Source organism: Electrona antarctica (genome assembly GCF_951216825.1).
Source record: "Electrona antarctica genome assembly, chromosome: 19".
Classification (NCBI taxonomy): Eukaryota; Metazoa; Chordata; class Actinopteri; order Myctophiformes; family Myctophidae; genus Electrona; species Electrona antarctica.
Genome location: NC_136800.1, coordinates 6,670,042 through 6,692,310, shown reverse-complemented (window position 1 = coordinate 6,692,310; position 22,269 = coordinate 6,670,042). Strand labels below are relative to the sequence as shown.

General features: G+C 42.9%; 1 protein-coding gene across 1 annotated transcript in view; it reads left to right on the top strand.

The window, feature by feature from the left end:
• Window positions 1-21,866, top strand: part of bcl2b (BCL2 apoptosis regulator b) — a 34,556-nt gene extending 12,690 nt beyond the window's left edge. Inside the window, exon 2 of the mRNA XM_079530230.1 lies at window positions 18,905-21,866. Within this exon, the coding sequence (XP_079386356.1) occupies window positions 18,905-19,042 (138 nt within the window). The 3' untranslated portion in view covers window positions 19,043-21,866. The remainder of the gene's footprint in view (window positions 1-18,904) is intronic.
• Window positions 21,867-22,269: the final 403 nt, after the last annotated feature.

The following is a 22,269-nucleotide window of genomic DNA, read 5'->3' as shown; positions in this document are numbered from 1 at the left end:
GAAAACAGCATGTTCTATATTGACGTGTGAGCCATTTCGGATATTAAAAAAGGGGTCCACTCTTGCTGCTGTGGTGGGTAGATTAATGAGACCACCGCTGAGACTCTACACACGGTGAAATCTAGAGTGTCGGTTTAACTCTGAAAGTAGAGTTACATTGAGACTCTAGGTTTTGCAGTGTAGTTGACATTGCCATTGGGCACAGCCTGGAAAACTGTAGGTCTTGTATTATATCAATATAGGTCAAGGTTAACTAGTTTTGAGAAACATCTAGCTGTCTGGAACTTTGAAACAAGCCCTCAAAAAGGCTTTAAAGTAAATTCTATAGATATTTAGATACATATTTATTTGTACTGTAACACTGGCCACTGCCATTTGAAGTGCAACTGTCCATATTTCTTGAATGACTTCCCCAGTCAGTCGCAGAGATACAGTTGCATGGATATAGTATAACCTAAACAGTTGTTGAGGTTCATTGAGTAGCCACTCAAACACATAATATAAACACACGCACGCACGCACATGCGCAGGCAGACACAGAAGCGGATGTACTTGTGTGAATCAATTATCTGCTGTCCTCACAATGGATCTGTGTACGCACACACACGCGCACAAACGCACAGATGAGCACACACAGAAGCGGATGTGGTGGTGTGAATCAATAATGCTGTGTTGTCACAGAGTGACATGTGAGCTGTGGCGAGGAGCAGATGGCCCCAGGGTGCCTAGCTTCCTGTTAGCCATGCCATGCAAGCCTAACACACACGCATACACTGCACACACACACACACGCACACATGTACGCACACACAACACCACCAGCCCTGCAGGGATTTCCCAGTGCCACTGGCTACAGTGCTGACCATTAACAAACAGCATGCCATTATATGCCCTTCCCTGAAATGCTGAGTATATACACTTCCCCCCTCCAGAAAAGATGATCTTGGCAAGATAATGGTAAATAGATTTCTCTGTGCTGTTCCAATAGGAGGTCTGGGGGGGCAGTGATCTCTGCATAACCCCCCTGCTCCTCCTCCTCCCCAGAGCCCGGCCGATATATGGGGCTATCCAATATATAGACTTTTTGTGATGACATCGGTATTGGCAATTATGCATCTGACGTGTCCCGATTTCTAACCACTTTCAACCTTTCCGATTGTATTTTTTTTTTTGGTCATGTCATTCTTGTTGAAAATGGTAAAACCTGGTCCAGGCGCTGGCGTAACCGTCTGGGCACCCGACTGGTAATCCAGTCGCAGTGTGCCGCGGGTTCGACTCCCGAGCCCGACACGGCCTTTACTGCATGTCTTCCCCCATCTCTCTCCCGTTTCCTGTCAGCCTACTGTCTGTCCCTTCAAAAACCAATAAAAGGCGTAAGCCGCAAAAAAAATATCTTTAAAAAAAAAAAAAAATGGTAAAACCTTTTCAAAAACGTTCAAAAATAGCCGATCTGAAAAGAAATTAAAAAATGGTTTTCTAATTGATTCGGTTTTGACAATATTTGTCAAAATTGATAATCTGTGGTCTAGGACTCTCGAAAATAATGATCGGCATTGATCGGACTCACAATTGTGGCATCAGTCGGGCTCTAGTCCTCCCCACCCCATGTGATTTGTGGCAGCAGAGCAAATAGCTCCCCCAGAAATCTGATCTGGTGCAACCTCAACGGATGTTGGGTGAGGTCAGCCACTGATCTGATATCACTCTGACTGCGTTCTATTGATTCACAATTTCCTATGATTCCGGCTATACTATAGCATCTGGATAGACTCAACTTAGTAAAACAATAAGTCGTACTCGTAGCTTATTGGACAAACCTTGTATGTCCAAAACCGTGACTTCTCGGAAAATGAAAGCATGTTCATGCTTTCATTCAAAAAGTGTTCCAATGGATCTTTTGTCACAAGCTCATATGTTTTTAATGTTGTGAGCTTGTTACTTTTGTATGACACTCATATGATGATAATATAAAGAGTTTTTTATTTAATTTTTTATTCTAAAACATGCCTGAGGAAGGTCCGGAGGGACCGAAACGTTGCTTCATTAAATAAGACAATGCTCATGTGCCGAGCAAGTACACAGTGTGCGGGTGTACCTTATTGCTTTCATTGATGTCCACTGGCCTACGCACCTGTGCATACGCCTGATTTCTGGGTGTGCGAAAGTTTTCTCCTGCAGTTATCCTAAAACATGAAATATGGAGATACTAGGTTTCTGCCTGACAGCGGCAAAGTTATAAACCGCGTTGACGCAGTTAGACGGATGTCAGGATTATTTTATTTTATTCAATTACAACAATGGTGTGAAAAAGAGAACATGTCTCCTTGGAAAGATCTTGGTTGGAATGACATGTTAGCAGTTTTTCTTGGCTGCTTTCAGCTGTTGTCGTTCGCACGCAGGCAGCTTGGCACACATTGGCTAGCTTCCCACCACCCCGGTTGGCACCTTTGATGGCAACTGATTGGTTTTGAAGTGCTGGGAAGGTGATGGTGAGATGATGAAAGGCTGCAAAGGGAACGCTCTTGGTGTGCTTTAAAGCGGTGATCAGCTAAACTTTGCTCATGTAGTGAAGTCCTTTGCTGCGCTGAATTGTTCCTGTCCTCCCATACCTACAAGCGTATTCGCATTGAGCAGAACAGACTGTTTTGACGTAATCGCAGGTAACCTCTGCTTCTTTTGGAGTACTCTCGGTGCATCATTTATATGCTGGCCCTATACCCGTACAGAATCGTTGTTCTTCCATGTTGAATTTCTTATAGGCCTACCAAGAAAGCGTTGCCTTTTTAATTGGTTGCCTGGCTGTCATAACTTCAAATAGTGACACATAGTTCAAAGAAAAGTAAAAGAATGGAAAGTAAACAACTGACAGTGAATCCCCTTTTTCTTGAGTATTTTCTTGTCCTTTTTTGACAATAGAGTAATTAGGCATCTGTAATTCTTTATTCTATGATGCAAGTTGGGGGTTTGTGACTTGTGTCAAAGAGAAATGTTTATGATCCCTGAATCCAGTTACAAGAGAGACAGCAATTTTCAAAGAAATGTTTATGATCCCTGAATCCAGTTACAAGAGAGACAGCATTCTTCTTTATAGGGGAATGTAACACTTTGACATGTCTAGACAGCGTTTACATCTACAAACCTAAACCACCACAAGTTAATCAACTTGGAAATTAGACCTATAAAGTTTATCTTCTTGGAAGTTTTCTTACATTAGCTTGTGAGGAGTGTTGTAAAAGTCACCCAGCATCGGTGAAAAAAACCGCTTCATATTCATGCTTTTTAGAACATCGTCTCACCAAAGAAGTCATAGAACAAGCTGCCAGAGAACATTGGACTTCTCTGTTGATCGTTGATGTGGAAAATACAACTCACAAGTAGGCCTTCACCACTCGTTGAACTTCTTTTCCATTACCTCTCAACCTATTAGAGCAGCCACTCGGCCAATAGATGACGTCCAGTAAAATGTTCAGTGTTCGATTGAACTCTAGAAATGGAAAGGTTCATTTGAGAACCACGTGACTCTTGTCAGTCCAGATGATGCTCTGTGCTTAATTAACTCTTATTGAACACAGATAATTTGTACTGTGCACTCTCTACTTTTCGCTTCTCTGCAAAGGATCTGAGGGGTGTACTGACTGAGCATGTGTCCAAATTTCAAAGAGGGTTAAAAAGTGTCCGGATGAAATGGACAGATGATGGCGGATGTGATTTAGGTGACTTTAATCAGGGTGATGCAGTCAACAGGGGCGATATCGGGAAGGCAAGGAGGGGAGACCTTCTGAATCTACAAAGAGGCAAAGTAATTAGAGCTCAGGACTGCAGGCTAAACAGGAGCCCTGCCACACCACACGGCACGTCCCCTTGGGAATGAATCCTCTGCCAGTCGTTTTTAGCGAGCAACATCGCCTGAGAGAGGCTGCCAGGGCTATGTTTGGCAAAAACATAGAGGTTTGGCTGCAATGCTAACCTGAAAGTCCAAAGAATGATGAATTAGGAGGAAAGAAATAATGCCTCAATGTTACAATGATGCACTCTAATAGGGGGTCTAATATTATGTCTGATATTTACTTTGTTGTATGACTGAGTCGTGCACCGAAAATAGCAGTTCTACCTTTCTGCAATTTGTCCCTCTGTCGTACTACGGATATATAAACTAATAATCATTAGAGGGAGGTAGTGGAAGGTTCAACTCATACCATAGAAATATATGGAAGAAAACCTGCATCATTTAGAGTAAAAGTTATCAGTAAAACGTCATAAGTCATCTGACATAACAGTCATCTGGTTCTCAGCTGATCATGCCTGCTGACTGCACAACATCCACGTGGGTGTTACCAAGCATAACATCAACATAATATTTGGGACACTTCACCTCATTATTATACAGTGATGCATGTTTTCCACTGGAAAATGAATATTCAAATCTTAAGCAAACAAGTCGGGTACATGTTGATGCAGCCTCTCTACCAGACAAAAGGCCATGCTTCTAATAGCATTTTCCATTTGTCCTTCTACGCTGATAGTTGTTGGAATAATGCCCCAAAATTATAAAAAAAAATAGCACCCAACTAGCTTTCCACACATTTTCACACCTCAGGGTTTACAGTGTAACAGACAATGGGCATTATCATTCAAGTGGCACACTGTGCTTGTTTCCACTTCGACAGGAAAGGTCACCCAGCACTGCCACTGACTGAGCCTCCCATTCCCCTAACTAACTGACAAAAATAGTTCTTTCCAAGGCTTTTCTAACAAGTCACAATGGATACAGATTTGTCTAACCTGAAAGAAAGGAACAAGTTCCACCAATACACGCATGATTTCATCTGTTACACAAGTATAGCCCAACAACACGGTGGTCTCTGGGAAGGGTACAGTCTATTGTAGTTCGTCAAAGTGAACTTTACACTTTGACATACAGCCGCATCGCTCAACAAACTGACTTTTGAGTTGAAAATCATTTATTTCCGTCTAGCGATGTGGTCGTACGACAAGTTTGCCTTTTATTTAGGCTGCTGTAGACCCTGGTTATCTGAGGCTGAAATGCCTCTCATATCAGGCTTCTCTCTCCAACACAGCGCAGTTGTTTGTTTCCACACATCAATGCATTCCTCTCATTCCTATCCCCCAGCCTGGATGAAAATCAGCTGGTTGCCTGAGAGAGGTCACTGAACTCCCAGGCAGAGAAGCAAAGGGTGGGGCTGGGGGGGGGGGAGTGGGTGCTGAGGGAGAACTCTTCGTGGTAAAGAACATCACAGCGAATTCTTTCTGAGATTGTTGAGTATTACGCAAATGGATTTCTTGTTACATCACCCATGAAAAGTATACAAGTTTGTTATAAGTAATAGAGTATAAGTACTGGATATATATACTGTAGTATACAAGTAATGTGTAGCACTGTACATCCCTTCCCTGTGAGAGGAAGGCAGGCAGGCAGGCAGACAGGGGAGGTTCTCCTTCGGTCTGAAGTCGAGTTGGGTAAGATTCATTGTTGTCCCCCCCCCCCCCCCCCCCTATCCCCCTGTTTCACCATGACCTCATGTTCCGTGAAGGACAGAGACGTTTTGTTACGCATTCCACACTTCCAGCCTTCAGCCTTCTACCATCTTGAGTTCTACCTGCATGTTTTTCTTCCCCTTTTGTTTTCAGCCATTGTTTTCTTGGTTTTTGTTTTTTTTTCTTCCCAAATGAAATAAGCAAGTGTTGTACAACACAGCCCAGTCTTCAGTGTTACGTACTAGTGTTACTTAAGCCAACTCTCCTCTGCGCCGATATCTTCCCGGAAGGAGTTGTATAGGGTGTCCTGCCGACAACTTATCGTTGGCACGTCGACATCGACGAGTCGGGACTTCTAGTTTGTCGTCGATCGCCAACCAGACTTGTTTGGTCGGGAAAGACATCTGACGAATGTTCCGGCCCGACACTGCCTTCCGCCGATGGCGTCTCTGCCTTAGGTTGTGACCAGGCTTTTCTCTTTGCAGATGAGTAAGCCTGGGACAGAGGCTAGGGCCCGACAGGCTAAGCCTGTCGTTAGCCCTGGGCTGGTGAAAAGTGTTTTGTTTTGGTGCAGATACAAGACTCTGGTGTTGCCAGATTCAGTGAGTGAAACAAGCGACCATGTCTAATGAAAACAAGCCACTTGAGCCCTATTACATTAGCTATTTTCAAAAAGAATCTTGAAAGCAAGCCCAAATAAGCAACTACACTTCAGAAATAAACCCAAACAAAGGGAACCCTCAACTATGAATAATTTACAAGCGACTTTACAGGAAAACAAGCCCAAAGTCTCTCTTATAATAAGCAGACCTAGCAACACTGGCAGGCTAATTTCGCCTTCTGGTGTGGTGTGGAGGTGTCATCTAAATGCAATGTGCTGTCTGCCGACTTTTAAAGCCAACTAATGCCAAAAGACTAGCAGTCTGAAGCAGTTTGAAGTATAGTCTCTTTGGTGGAGAATCACCTTTAGATGAACACAAAAGTGCTAATCGGGGCACAGGTCTCCTCCAGGTCAGGCAGGTTATTGTGGCCTCCGGGTGGCACTATAATAGGCCATTGTGAAAAGTGTGGTTCATACGAAGTTGGATGCATGATTTGAGGCATTTTGTTCAAAATGGACCAATCCTGCAAACTTAATTGGCTAACAATGTTAGCCAATTAGGATGGAATATGAAATATCGGACAGATCCGTCCTGATCACATAACTATATAGCGATACTGTGTTCAGATTTGTGTGGGTTTTTGGACAGAATCTGAAGGAGTAATATAAAACCATGTGTTTTACAAAAGTCGGCCTCCTGGTGGCAAGTAAAAAGCAGATGTGAAAATTCACGTCAGGTGTTTCCTTGGCCTCCAGGGAGTGTGCATGCAAAGTATCACGCAGATCGGTGCAGTTATAGGTAAAAACGCGAATAGACTTGTTATAGCGCCACCATGAGGCTGATTGGAAGATTTTCAAGTGGCATTTATGATTTTTCCCTCTGCCTAGTGGGAATGTGCATGCAAACTTTCACGAAAATCGCATGCTGTATTCATAATTTGAGGCATTTTGTTCAAAACGGATGAATCCTGCAAACTTTGGAAGCCAATCTTAGCCAATCAGGATGGAATATGGAAAGTCGGTCAGATCCTTGTTGATCACATGACTATACAGATACTGTGTAATAATAATAATAATAATGCATTTTATTTATAAAGCGCTTTACATTCTTACGAATCTCAAAGTGCTACAAAGTGTGTAGCGATTTGTGTGATGTTTGGAAAGAATCTGTAGGAGTAATATAAAAAATGTATTTTGCAAAACTCTGCCTCATGGTGGCGCTCTAACAGGCCGACATGATAAATTGGGGGGCAGAGGTTCTGCCTTGGCATTCAGGGAAACTTGTTTTGCAGCGACCGGGCCAACAGTGCCTGCCCATAAGTCCGACATCACGTTAGTCTGACCTACGTGGCCGGTTAAAACTTAAGACTGAGGTGTTAGGGTTAGCAACCTACGTGGGCGGTTAAGACGGAGGTTAGGGTTTTGGAAAGTTCGTAATCAGTCGAACTAACGGGAGGTCGGAACTATGACATGTTACCGCTGGAGATTAGCTGTTCACGGGCGGACGGACAGGGTGCAAATGAGACGAAATGAGTACGAAATGAGAACTGTCATGACTGTGACCTAGTGGAAAAAGTTCAGTGAACATTGTACATCAGCTCCTCTCCCCTCGGCTTCAAAGAGGTTCCTGAGGGAGAGGCCCCTCACACAGATTATTGTTTTCACTGACATTAATGGACATCTGAGATCCTCTGCCTGTCCTGTTCACAGCACCCTGTTCCAGACTGTGGCCTTTCTCATTTACATGGGCACACAGAGGACTCCACAGAACCTGAAACGGGGGGCCTCATGTACGCCAGTCACGTAAACTGCTCCACTATCTTGTTGCCAAAACTGACGGGCTTTCATCAGAGACCTGCTTTACAAGACGTCTCCTGTATGAAAGGGGAGACTGTGTGATGCATGGGCTGTCTACTGTAGCTTTGATGTTCTAATACTTTCTCCTCCACTGACACGATTAATTGTCTACTAGATGACATGACAGTCTGTGTGTTTAGAATTACATCATATAAATTAATAAGGGTGAGTCACGATTTCAGCGAATTAAGTGGAATCACAATGTTCCCCCTTTTTGGTGAGTCAACTAGTTGGTTGCATAAGCGTTGGTTGCTGTTTGAAATAGCTGAAACTTGGACTGAGATTTGGAGAGAATGTAAACCCGGCTCCCCCACCCTTTCTTCATGGTATTAGTGTGACTCCATGTTTGGCTTGCCTCTAGTCCTTCCCTAGTTACCGGCTCAAATGATTTAACCATAGCTGGCCCAACCGCAGCGAAACCTCAAACCAGACACTGATGTCATCTCCACAGCCTCTGGTACAGGAAGTGACGTCACGTAATAGCAACTCAAATACTGAAGGCTTTCACTGCAACTGACCAATCACAGAATCACCACTGCCTACCCCCATGTTTTTCCAGGATTGTGTAATCCAACATGGCCAGAGAACAAAAAGGGCCTCATGCGTTTACAAAAAAGAAAAGAAAGGAAAAGAAATGCCTCTTACATTAATTGCAATATTTCAAACGCATCTAAAACCCAATATTTACACAAAGGAAAATATTTCAATATTGGCCTGATCAGAATCAGATTGCAACTGTATAGGACCATTTGCTACCATGTATGTAACCGTCATTAGTTTGCATGCGGGCCCACAGATGTTATTCCCATATCTCCCCTTCATTACTCTATATAATACAGTACAGTAGCTTCAGTGGCTCTGGACTTAGATCACTCAGTTTATTTTCAACTCTATGGGAGTTGCCTGCTGAGATGGTTGGTTGTGTGGTCTGAAGGTTTAGAGGTCAACGGATATGACTTTTAGGGCTTGAAAGAGTGTGGTGCCCCCGTCACAGGAAATGAACCTCTCCCATGGGCTATGTTTGTCACAGGAGAAGCTACAGGCCAGCAGGGAATCGTTGGTTCCCACGGTCCACTACGACTCTGTATCACAACATTCTATCTACAGGCGCAGCGTTGCTTGGCTATGCAGGAGCTCTTACGCTCTATCAGTACTCTGTGTTTTGTCAATACCTCCCTTCCTCATTAGACAGTAGTTCCTGCATTACAACAATCCAAGGCTGATTTCAGTCTGATATACCACACCATTAGGCAATGTGACCCAGAACACCAGAATGCTTTACCTTGGTTTGTAATGTGTAATCCCAGACCACAGGGCGATAATCAAAGTGATATATTTCCCCCTTTTTTTTTTCCATGGAGTTCTTCTGCGTGCTTTAAATGCCACGCGTACCACTTTCCATTTACTAAGTGGCTCGTAACAAGAGTGCCTTCGCATTTCTGTGAGTGAATAATTATCCCAAACTATTCAGACTGGAACCTTTCCCAGGGTTATCTCTCTCAGGCAAGAGGAACATAGTTTGGTTTTGATTTGGTTGGTAGTTTTGCATTGTTGCTGCTTATTGGTTCCCATGGAGTTATGATTGCTGAATCCATGCCACACGTCACTTACTCACTTCAGCAGATTGTGTTTCTTGGAAGGCATCCTGGGGCTGGGAGAGACCATAGTGGCAGACATCCTGTCTTTACCTGAAAGCCACTCAATCTTGCTCTAATGCACCCCAACAGACGTTCACATACACACCAACCAACTGAACCACTTACCTCCCAAGTGTGAATAATGACTCAGCAACACTTTTCCATTTTCTCCTGTCCTCTTGCACGTCATCAGTGGCCTTTTTAAATGGACTGAGCTGCGGAGATGAGAGTGGCTTTATTAGATTGGCCGGCCCTGATCCAGGACCTGGGACGATGCCTGTTGATATTTTTAGAGCACAGCAGTCATTCTGCATTCTGTTCTGCTTTATTCTGTCACTTCCTCCTCCACTGAAGACCGGATAAACTCAATGGAGACATCCTCTGACCACGCAGACATCCCCTTTTTGTTGCATTGTGTTTATTTGAGGGAACTATTGTAACCAGTCACTTTTGTTGCTGATTGTGTTGTATTGAGATTGTTTTAATGGTTACACTGGGAGACATTTAATTTCCAACAAGTTGCAGGAATGGTTAACAATATTTAACCACTTGAAACTTAGCATTCCTATTCAGGGTATGTCATAATAATAGGCAAACATTATGCAAATGTAGGAACATTTGCAGAACATAGCCGATCTACAAGCTTACAACCTGTCACAACATGACGTGTTGAGAGATTGTAGATTTGATACTTTCAGTTAATTCTTTCAGCGCCATTGCCGTAGATGTAGGTCAATTGATACAACGCTTACCGCCATTGCCGTTGATTAATGGCAATTGCGCTTTTATAGTGCATTCGATCGATCGAGCCATAATGCTACTTTCGTTAGCCGGTTAGCTAGCTATGTTGTTGTCACAGCACTGGATCGTCCATCTTAGATCGTCGTCGCCATAATAATCCATTCTATCTGTTTCTTTCAATCGCCTGTATCTCCTATTCCTTGTCCCAGATGGCTTTTGTGGAGCTCTCCAGTGCCCCGGTTTGGATTCATATTGTAAACGAGGCCTGTCCAGGCTCCGTTCAGCTTCCTAGGTTATGTTCACTTCCGGTAGACTGGAAATGTGGCTTTTCAAAATAAGAGCTCAAATGGGAAAAATGCTGGCGTGAATTAGATCCTAATTTTTCAATAAATGCTAGCGGGCTAAGTGTTAAGAATAAGATATGTGTACAGGGAGAAAATGAGGGGGCCAAGAATGGACCCCTGGAGGACTGTTGTAGACCGGCTACAACGTGGCTGAACAATGAGAGAAAGTTATTGCCTGCATTACTTTTTCCACATTTTTGGCATTTACCTGGCATTCAATTCATACGGTACTCAAAGTGCAAATGCAGAACAAACAAAGAATCATCTGCCATGGCTATTCATGTCTGTGGTTTCACTCCTGCTTTGATGTGTCTTTGCCCTGTATTCAGTATGTCTGCTTGTGAATCATACAGTATGCTTGGAGCTTCGGTTAGGTGCCTTTAACCCAACAGTGACAGGTGAGAGCCGGTAGAAAGGTAAATAACAGGAAAGGGAGATGCCGTCTGCACCCCCACACCCTATGGGCCAGTAAGGTCACCTTGGTCTTTGTTTCATCTTGGATCAAAGCCGCTGAGTGGAATCAATAGGCTCGCTTGATCACAATAAAAGACCAGCAAGAATCCAAAACACAGGCAATTCCCAAGGTCAGTGGAGAAGAGTTGTGTTTTCCTCAATCCCATTCCAAATGTTTCCAAAGCCCTCTTGATGTCGTCACCCACACAATGAGATGTCTTAACCCAGAGCGGAGCATGCATCCAAGTTCAAGGAAACATAATTCATCTCTAATGAAACCAAAGTCTAAACTATACAATTCCCTAAATCTACCGGTTTAGACAATGAATAATGGAGACAATAAAGAAGGTGGAATATCATGAGAGGTGAGGGTGATTTACAGGCTATCACGTTGCATGTTCCAGTGGAGTAGGCACAGTCCCGTGGGAGAGCGCACTGTTTTGTAAACATCAATGCTGCTGCTGACACGTATTTGAATATTTATGAGCCTTAAACGTAGCGTCCCCTAAAGACATAATTTTCCATACTAGTGTCCAATGTTATGATTGTCTACTGAAAATGGTGTATGCCAAGTTTGACAAGTAAGTCTCATCGATGACAGTGCAGTTCAAAAAATAGGTCTGTTAGTAATTTTAGTGAAGGTTTCTCCGCTTCCCTTTGTTGTCTCAGGCCAGGAAGTATTTTCTGCTCTTTATTTTGCATTACTGTTTCTGTCATTCAATAACCATGATCTAATAACCAGATTTGTTTCCCTTATCATCTGGATAAAATTTCGATTTTTGTATCTTATCAGGCCTACTTGGCTATATTGACAATTTCTTAAAAGCAACTTCTGAGACCAGACACTAAACCTTAAATTGTGCCTAATACTGCCTTTGTTGACATCGCCAAACCATTCTGCTGTCTATGACATATATTTAATCAATGTTACTCTTTACCCACTTAAACCTCCAGACCAGGGGTCTATACTTTTCTCCATCTAGCTGATCTTCATGCTTGTACAGTTGGAGGCCATCGATGTTGTCCTTTTCTTTTTGCTGAGGTTTGAGTGATCTGCGCAAAAGGACAGTTAACCCATTTTGGGCGGGAACCCCTTTTGGTGTTTTAAACATTGTTATAATTTAGCTATTGAAAAATCATAGCTAAATAGCGCGCCACCGAGTGGCGCGCTACAAGCTTTGTAGGTCTGCTATTTTTGAAAAATCGTGAAAATATTTATTTCAGAAAACTGGAGGATTTAGAAGGATTTTTTTAAATTTTGAGGTCAGGCCTAAATGGGTCAAATGATAAGGGACAATATCGGTGGCACCCAACTGTAGCTGATCTTCATGCTTGTAGATTGGCAAACGTTCACCAAGGTTTTTGAGGCCGACAGTTTGTTTATTATGACATGCCCAGAATAGGGGAGTTTTTGCCGCATCACATGTCAAAGTAGTATTTGATTGTAACCTCAGGTACACCGTAAAATCATTGAGTAACATCTACGCTACGCTAGATTTGTGCAAGGCTGAGGCTTATGGTTAAAGCTTTTTTCTGATACTCTCAGAGGATATTTAACAAACCTTAAAACATGCAATAAAAATTGTATGTTGTATTTTTTCTTAATTTCCCCTTTTAAATTAATTAAATGTATCATTTGTATAACTTTCCTTCCCTATGGTCCTAACTACAGTATGGGCGTTTGTCACAGTATAGTCCACATGTAGTTCCATGTCCTTAGCGCATAGGTTCAGTGTTGATCTGTGCTAACACTGGGGATTCTCTGGGTAATACACTACAAACTCCACCGTCATCGTTTTATTTTTCTCTTTCTTTCTGTTTTCCGTGCTGGTCGATGGATGACACTCCAGAGAAATCGATCGGATGCGACCTTGTTTGCCAGACGCAAGGTCTGCTCCTGTCCTGGCTATCACACATTGTGTCTGGAGAGCATGCTAAGTATGTATAGCTTCACGTCTGTTTATAAGGCTGAAGCAAGAGGAAGAATATATTTTCTCATGCACTAGTATACTACACACAGTAGAATTAATTGATCTATTTGCAACTCTGAGAGTCTGCAAATGTACCTGAATGGACTATAGGCCTAAGGGTCCATTTATGCCAGACTTAAATGAACACTCACACTTTTGCAGTGTACAATATTTGTTGATCAAAAGTAATCCTTCACAATGGGAATTATTAATGCCTTCCCATTCTGGTTTGTTATCTCCTATTCCCCTGCCCCTAACCTCCATAATATGCTTCTTAAGTGGGAGTTTTGTTTGAGTTTAATTAGCTTTGGAGGAGTCTGCAGGAACCTCATTAGAAAATCAAAGTGGCGAGAGGTGAGGCAGTGCATACAGTATAGCAAGTGCTTTGTATGATGAACACTTACCAAACAAACGGCTGGGATAAGCAGTGAATATATAGCATTGAAGCCACAACAGGGACTTTAATTACAGATTGAACTTTAACCCACATCCCTTTCTCCTTTCCATCCTCATTCAGAAGAAAACTCCGTGGCTGGCTGTAATTGCCCACAGAAATGTCCAGAAACAGAGCTGACTGGTTAATATTGTAGATTTTTTTTCCCCCTGTTTTGGATAAAGTGTAGCTGGGGCTTCTAATCGTGTTGGCTAGTCAAGCGCACAAGATGGCTCATTATCTTCTACATAAGACAACGGATCATCTCAATGGTGATAAGGGGATACCCCAGAGGAATTGGCAAATGCCTGGAATTTCCTGTTTCCCTATGACATGATCAGGCTTCTCCATGGGCGTGAAAACGTCTGTGTCTGACATGAGGAAGAAGGCGAGACGTAACCCCTTCGAGGTCTAAATCATGTGAAAAACAAATCGGAGGTCACAGACAGTGAGATTCTTGTTGGTGGGAAAAGCAAATCATGTGTGAAACCTCGGCACTCAGTAACCATGGCACTCGGGGCAACAAGTTGCCACCCCATGGCCAAGCATAGGGATCCTCCAGTGTGAGTGCGTTTTCCTTACAGAGCCTCCAGCATGTGTGGCTGTCTCCAAGGGACTCATTGTGTGTGCTAGTTATAAGAACGAAGGACAGGGATTTGGTAAACCTGCCTACAATGGTAGCAGGGATTTTCCCATCGGACTCTCATGACCTTTTTTTAAAGGCATTGATCTACGAAGCGGCACGGAACAGTCAGGCGGCAATATGGGTACTGTTGAAAAGTGTAACCTTGGTTTGACTCGTTAGTCCCTCACCTGCTGCTAATAGCAGATGGTCCGCTGAAGGGCAAAGATGGGATTCCTTGTAACTAGGGTTGTCCCGTACCGACCACGAGATCAGAAATCGTGGCCGATCACGTTATTTTCAAATGATCGGAATCTGATCGGGAGCAAAATAAAACGTGATCGGGTCCATATCATGATATTAGACTGGATGTTGTACTATTGTGATATGGCATAAGTGTTCTAAAAAAATAAATGTCGGATCGTGATCGGCAGATACTCGAAATCAAATAATCGGAATCGGATCAGGAGCAAAGAAATATTGATCGGGACATCCCTACTTGTAATTATTTTTGTTGGTACAATTAAGTCAGTAGTTCGTTCTCTTTCTGCTTGGGTCATCGCTTCGTGTTTACTCAAAAAACACTTCAATAGTGTGTGCTGAATATTCTTTCTATTTTCTTCTTATTTTTCTATTGTGCTCCAATTTAGCAGAGCTGGATGGTACAGTAGAGTCATGCTAAATGAGAGACAGAGAACAAGAGAGAGGGGGGGAGAAAGGTCAGCATGGCTGAAGTTGTTTTTCCACAGAGCTCACATGGTCATGGCAGGGCTGCTCAGTGGTGTGTGGGTGAGAAAGTCCTGGGAGATGAAGTGGAGCCTGACAGCAGCATGCCTCAGTCTCATGATATCCACCTGACCCCCCTCCCCTGTTTCCCAGCAAACCCTGCTGGTATGACTGCTGCTCAATGTCTGTCCAGACTTATTACTGTTACTGCCCCCTGTGTATAATAGCCTACACAGTCAAAATCCTGAGTGTTAATCTAACTCGGAGAGTGTGCAAAATGTAACCAAACATTTGTACACTCTCTGAGTTACAAATGGACAAATTAACACGGAGAATTTTCAACACTCGTCATCATTTTTGCCTTGTCAAAGTAATACTTTACTGTAATTGGAGAGCCCTCTTTTATGACTTTCACTGTCTCTGATGATAACCTATGCCCATGGCTTTCAGGGACACGTTGAGGGCACTCTTCACGAGCTTGCCCTTTGTCGCACCATTATGCTGGTCGGTCACATGCGCACGCTGTGTGGGACCCAGTTGTTGGCTGCTGTTGTTGCCTCAGCAAACTGTTTTTCTTTTCTTTTTTTTCTCCTTTCTTTTTTGTCTGCTGTAGGTGGGGGAAAAAAAGAGTGGGAGGCTGTGTTTTGTGGCCAGAGGAGACCTACTGTGAACACATTCCTCACAGCTGGAGGTCGCACTGGGCCACATGTTCCCTAATTAATACCTGAATGCTGCTTTTATACTATTATTATAACTGAAAAGGAGGGAGCTATCATGGGTACCACTACATGCCTTCTGTAATAAGCAATCCGAATTTTTGGCTCTCCCACTTGCACACCATTCAACACGTTTCAATCGCGGACTAATTAAAAGGTTTGACTGTTGGGAACGGAATGCCTGCTGGATAAAGATGTTGCTGACTGGATCCTGCAGACCACCACAGTGCCTTTTGATGCCAGAGGGCCTGAACTGGGAATAAAGTGCTGATCCTTCCTCTGTGTGTGTGTGTGTGTGTGTGTGTGTGTGTGTGTGTGTGTGTGTGTGTGTGTGTGTGTGTGTGTGTGTGTGTGTGTGTGTGTGTGTGTGTGTGTGTGTGTGTGTGTGTGTGTGTGTGTGTGTGTGTGTGTGTGTGTGTGTGTGTGTGTGTGTGTGTGTGTGTGTGTGTGTGTGTGTGTGTGTGTGTGTGTGTGTGTGTGTGTGTGTGTGTGTGTGTGTGTGTGTGTGTGTGTGTGTGTGTGTGTGTGTGTGTGTGTGTGTGTGTGTGTCTCTCTCTCACTCACACACAGCCCCCAGCCTCAGGAATGCCACGGGAAAGGAAGGGAGGAGGAGACGGAGGCAGGAAATACTTTTTGTCTTTTTTTTTCCCCCCTCATCTGCAGTACTGTGGAATAGACCAGGGGTTCTCAACCCATGGGTCGCGACCCCTCGGTGGGTCGCCAAATTATTTTAGGGGGTCCCCAAATTATTTTCAAAAATAGCAGAGCTACAAGCTCGTAGCGCGCCACTCGGTGGCGCGCTAGGAGCTTGTAGATCTGCTATTTTTCAATAGCTAAATTATAACAATGCTTAAAACATCAAAAGGGGTTCCCGCCCAAAATGGTTTAAGGTTATTGTAGCAGTCAATTTATATTGGGGGTCGGGAGGGGGCGGGGCGGGGGTCCCGAGACATTGCCAAAGCATTTCCGGGGGTCCCCGGCCAAAAACATTGAGAACCCCTGGAATAGACGATCCCTTTTTTTGGTCATCCTCTCTGAGGTATAGGGCTGGGTAATTAATCGAAAATATATCGAAACCGATAAGAGACTTGTCATTTTTTTTCAACCTAATCGATTAGTCTTATTAACCACTTAACCCTGTATTATACTTCGTTGTACAATGGTGGTGTTAAAAAATAGTGAAAATAGCCAATCTATAAGCTTGTAATGCGACGCGTTGTGACTTGTGAGCTATGGTAGAGCTGCTATTTTCCCTGTTTTAAAAATAATTGTTAATTGTAATTGAGGCAAAGGTTTGACATAATCGTGAATCTTGTTTTAAGTCTTATCGCCCACTGACGGCCAGCCCAACTATGAGGCATTTACTATGGTAGATGACACTATTAAATGAAATCTTATTCTACAATGAAATCTGACACTTCTTAAATAAAGGATATTGACCTAGTTTTCCTTTTACCGCCCAAGGGCAAATAAACGTATATGCAGGAAATTATATGCAACATAATTAGGGTACGTAAATTTGACCTTGAATTAAATTGAGAGACTAATAAAAATAGACACGCTCCCAGGAGAGCCGACACAATAACACTGCAGTGAATTAAACTTAACAATTCAACGTTGTTCACAGATGGGTCCGGTTACAGCTTAGGTGCTAGCATCACAGGAACTCAAATCTATAGCGTTACTCCACCACTAATGTGATTATCTCCATGACAAAGAGGCAAAGACTACAGGTCAGGATAAAACCTAAATTATACTTTGTCATACAAAGATAACAGATGTTTTACTAAACAAAATTAAAAAAAATCATGACTTGATGCCTTATTGTCAGCAAGCGATGTGGTCGCACAATGGAAGTGTAAATTTAGATTTTGAGTTTATTCTCTGGATCTTCCTTCCCTCCACCTCTTTGTATGATTATGGAGTGTGTGCCTCTGTGTGCATGCGTGCGTGCGTGCGTGTGTGTGTGCGTGCTTGTGTGAGGAGGTCGTAGTATCGTTGCTTCCTGGCCAGCTGTTCCTGCTGTCAAGGTTTGCAAGCGGATGTCTATTTCATCATGTGAGAGATATCCATTGTGTTTGCTATAGGAACCATAAATACACACACGCTGCACAATGAATCAAAAAAAGATATTGAGATCTAGATTCAGACACCTATCCAATCTCATTTTGTGAAGAATCGTGCAACACTAGTTGGCTGTCCAATTCATTTTAGTTACTCTTTTTTTGGGGGGGGTTTTAATGAATATTTTCATGGAAAAAATGAGAATCGTGTGAGAATCGTGATCTCAATTCTTGTGGAGGAAAATCGAGATTCACATTTGAGCAAGAATCGTGCAACACACACACACACACACACACACACACACACACACACACACACACACACTCAATTTGTACCATGCATGGTTGTTAGATAGCGTTCCTTTTTTTTAGGACTATGAATCATCTCTATAAATCTCACAGAACTACTGCTCACTTGTACAGTATGTGTATGTGGCATTAATATATTTATGTCTAGAAGAATATCCCGCAGCACCCCTCAACATGCCAATGTTGTTGAATGACAAGTGTTATGGGACTGACTGTTCTGTTGAATCTCAGCGTTAATGGGATTCTTGTTGCTATGTACAGTATATAGAATAGAAACATACATGTAATTCTTTTCAGAAAACTTAGGTCAGGATTTAGAAGGCGTTTTTAGAATCGACCTCAGTCCTAAAGTGTGTGTGTGTGTGTGTGTGTGTGTGTGTGTGTGTGTGTGTGTGTGTGTGTGTGTGTGTGTGTGTGTGTGTGTGTGTGTGTGTGTGTGTGTGTGTGTGTGTGTGTGTGTGTGTGTGTGTGTGTGTGTGTGTGTGTGTGTGTGTGTGTGTGTGTGTGTGTGTGTGTGTGTGTGTGTGTGTGTGTGTCAGACGTTATGTGGTGGAGATGGTGAACTTGACACTTGCTGATACTCTGCACCTTAATCTCATGTACAACGCACTGATACTCTTATTGCACTAATGTCATGAACAGTATATCCCAGCTGCTATGCTCACGCACCGTATTCCTAAACCTCATGTAGATAATGCCATGTGTAAATATAGATACCTTGCTGTCTCTATTTGTTATTATTCATTCTCTCCCCCTCTTTCTTTTCCTTCTTTTTCTGGAAACAATAAAAAACGATGGAGCCCCCCCCCCCCCCCCCCCCCAACAATCTTTGAACACATGCATACACAGAAAAATACAGTGTTATTTTCTACTTAACAAATTATTTCATATACGTAATTAAAGCTAATATCTTTCTTTTTTCTTGCTGTCTTCCAGGAGGCGTTCGTGGAGCTGTATGACAGACAGAGGGACTCGGTCTTCAGTTGTTCCTGGCCCTCCATTAAGACGGTCTTCGGCCTGGCTGCTCTTGGTGCAGCTAGCCTCACCATCGGAGCATACCTTACACAAAAGTGAATGAGATCCTTTTATCGGACTTCATTTATCTCCCGTCTCCCTGCGCCCTTTTTTACTTCCTCCTCTCTCCTTTCAAAGACGCTTCTGCCTCCTCAGAGACACTCTCCCGCATATCCGGAAAACCTGCCTCTCTTCAAAGATGACTCCTGTGAACTCTATGAACTCCCCTCCATTTCAAAACAAAGGCACAAATCAAAACTGTAAGAAATCAATTCGCTGCCCGCACAGTGAAAATAAAGTCGCGAAAGAATGCAGCTTAAATGTAATCACACAAAGTTGAGGACAATGCAGGACTCGGATGAAAAAAAGGAGGGTTCAAGGACGGGTAATGTCTTTGTTTTGATCTGCCTGCTTCTGTACTAGTTGTAGCATGAACCTCGAGTGTTTAGTGTAGTAGACGTTTGCATGTGTCTGTATGGCTAAAGAAAGTAAGCTCCTCCTGGACCTCTCATGGAAGACTTGATAATTAGGGCGCAATGAGTGCTACCACAGCACAGAGGCCGCCCGCATACACGCCGCCCCACCCGCCCCTGCTTGTTGGGGTGAAGAACCCTGTTTGAACTGTGGACTCCGGTTACCCCCCTCCAGCCATCCTTCAAAGGACTTCCTCCGCACAACAGCTGCTCAGAATGTATAATGGAAACGGCCGGCCTGGTGTGTTTCTACTGCTCTCACTCCTCAAAATAATACCAAGAGCAGATGCAGTGAACTTGCAACACACTGCAGCATTATGCTTTCCATGAGCGAGTGTTGGTAGACTGAGCTTGACTGAGTTTGCTGTCTACAGAGGTTTTTTTTTTTAACTCTCCCTGACTGTCAGGGCTTTTTTTGTCTTCTTTTTTTTCATGGCACACCAAACCACAGCACCCATGCAGGTTTGCCATAGCAAAGGCAGAGGTGGAAAGGCATTTTGACAGAGTGAGGAGCACAAAGGGTGGCCCAGACATTCTGTTCTTACCGATGGGGTGAAGAATGTTACTACTACATGTGAGATGGCTGAAAAATAAATGATTGCATATTATGGTATTGCAGGAAAAGAAGACAGTGGGTGGCATGAATGGACAATCCCATGGCGTGGATTCCTCAGGCTTTCTAAAGCCCTTACAATACACAACCCTCAGGCCTCACACCCAGCCTCTGTTAAAATTCTTCATCTGGAGAGGAATACAGTACGCAAGTATAATCGGACTTGGAACAGCACCTGATGACAGCATTTCCACTGTTTGGTTTTTTTTCTCTTTTTTTTTTTCCTTTTTCCCAACAACAGCTTTTCAATTTTCTACCTCTGTTACATTTTTTTTGCCCTGTCGTTCTTTCACACAGTCTCTGCCTGGATATACTGTTTGGCCTCACCCGTGTTTCAGAGTCAGAACTGAACTGCCATTCTGCCAAACCCCTTTAAACATGTGTCCTCCAGCTGTTGCTGGTCTGACTCTGAGGGGACAAAGGGGCCCCACAGCACAGACTATTAGTAATGTTAGAATCCACACTGACAAAAGACCATGTTCACATGGGTAGCAAATCCTAGCATGGATCGCTGTAGCAGCAGGTTACTGTAGTAGACCGAATACTAAGGCACACACAGATTTCATATTGTCAGTCAATGGTCTATTTGCAGCCTTGCATACTGTGTACTGTTGAGTTGGAATCTGAGATGTCCCTTGTTGTCCCCCAGCTGCAATACATCCAGTCTGCAAAGGCAACATTGATTTATTATTTTCAGACTATTTTATTGATGTTTGTCTTGCATTACTGTTTGACAGAAAATTCTGAAAGGCTTAGGCTATAATGCATTTTTCCCCCAATGCATTAGCCTATATAGCATTTTCTTTCTCACTCTCTCTCGCTCTCTCTCTCATTGAAAATCTTCAACTTCTTTGTTGCGTCAGTGGAAAATATTGTCCTCACTCAAATAATACCTGCTATATATCTATATCCATTACCATATTTATATTAGAATTGGGTAGAACATTACAAATAACAACAAAGGAGTTACATTTTCTATTTATTGAGAGGTACCAGAGTTTTAACAACAATCATACAAAATGTTCATGGATTCACACTGTAACTATACTATTTTCTGGCTGCTATCGTATCAAGAAGAAATCATGTTGAAAGGAGAATTTCTGTTGTATTAATCAGCTATATTGAGGCTGCTGTACTATCAAGTCCTGATTTTAATTTTCACTTACAGCTTAAACTGCCACAAAGTTACAGTATAGTTCTAGAAAGCTGGAAACCAAAGTTAACTTGTATTAATCCTTTTTTTTTTTTTTTTTTAATAATAGTAACAATAATAATAATAAAAGAGAGCTTGAAGAGAATACTTGTAACTTCACTTTCACTTTCTGTGAAAGACTTTTGAGTGAGATTTTGTAACCTCTCTGTAAAGGGTTTGTCATGTAGAATATACTGACCTGCTTGGTGTAGTGTAACCTTTTGTCAGCTTGTGCGCCATTGATATACAGCACTTACCTGTAAAATATAGACCTGCCAGACTGAAACCTTACCTGTTGATTCTCTTAATCAGCTACACTAATGACACACGGTGTGTGATATCCCACATGTGTTCGCAAAGGACATATATACAGCTGTTAATTTATGGATGGGAATAACAGTGTAACAGCAATACAGTCATTTTCATATTCTCTTCTGTGCATAATATGAATGTAGGCACTATGGTTGCTGTAGTGTACTGTTTTATGTCTATAATATCAAACTTGTAGCACTTAACAAGTGGATTGTGTTTCTGTTGTTTACTGCTATATCCACAATAAGCTAGCGGGATCAATATTGTTCCTAATAAACCAGATTTCTCAAACAATCTGAGCCCAGGTTTCTCTGCTGTCATAATCATCAACACAACATGATGTGTGTTTGTGTGTGTGTGTGTGTGTGTGTGTGTGTGTGTGTGTGTGTGTTCGTGTCAGGTGCTTTGAGGGAGGGAGGGATGGAGAATTGGAGGATTTTGGGGACAGAACAGAATCTCAGTAGCACTCCTGTGTCAGTTTGGAGTTGTCTAGCCAGTCCTTTGTAGAGCTGACTGTGTCAACATGGCAGTCTGCAGTACACACACTCGTTCTGAAGGGCTGTGCAGAAACAGTGCAGCCGCACCCCATCACACTTCAAAGCTGTCCCCAAACACTGCACTTGTCTGCTCGCCTCCTCTGCCTCCATACGCAGCTAAACGCGACGAGTGAAAGAATCAAATGCCCCGAGGCCAGGTT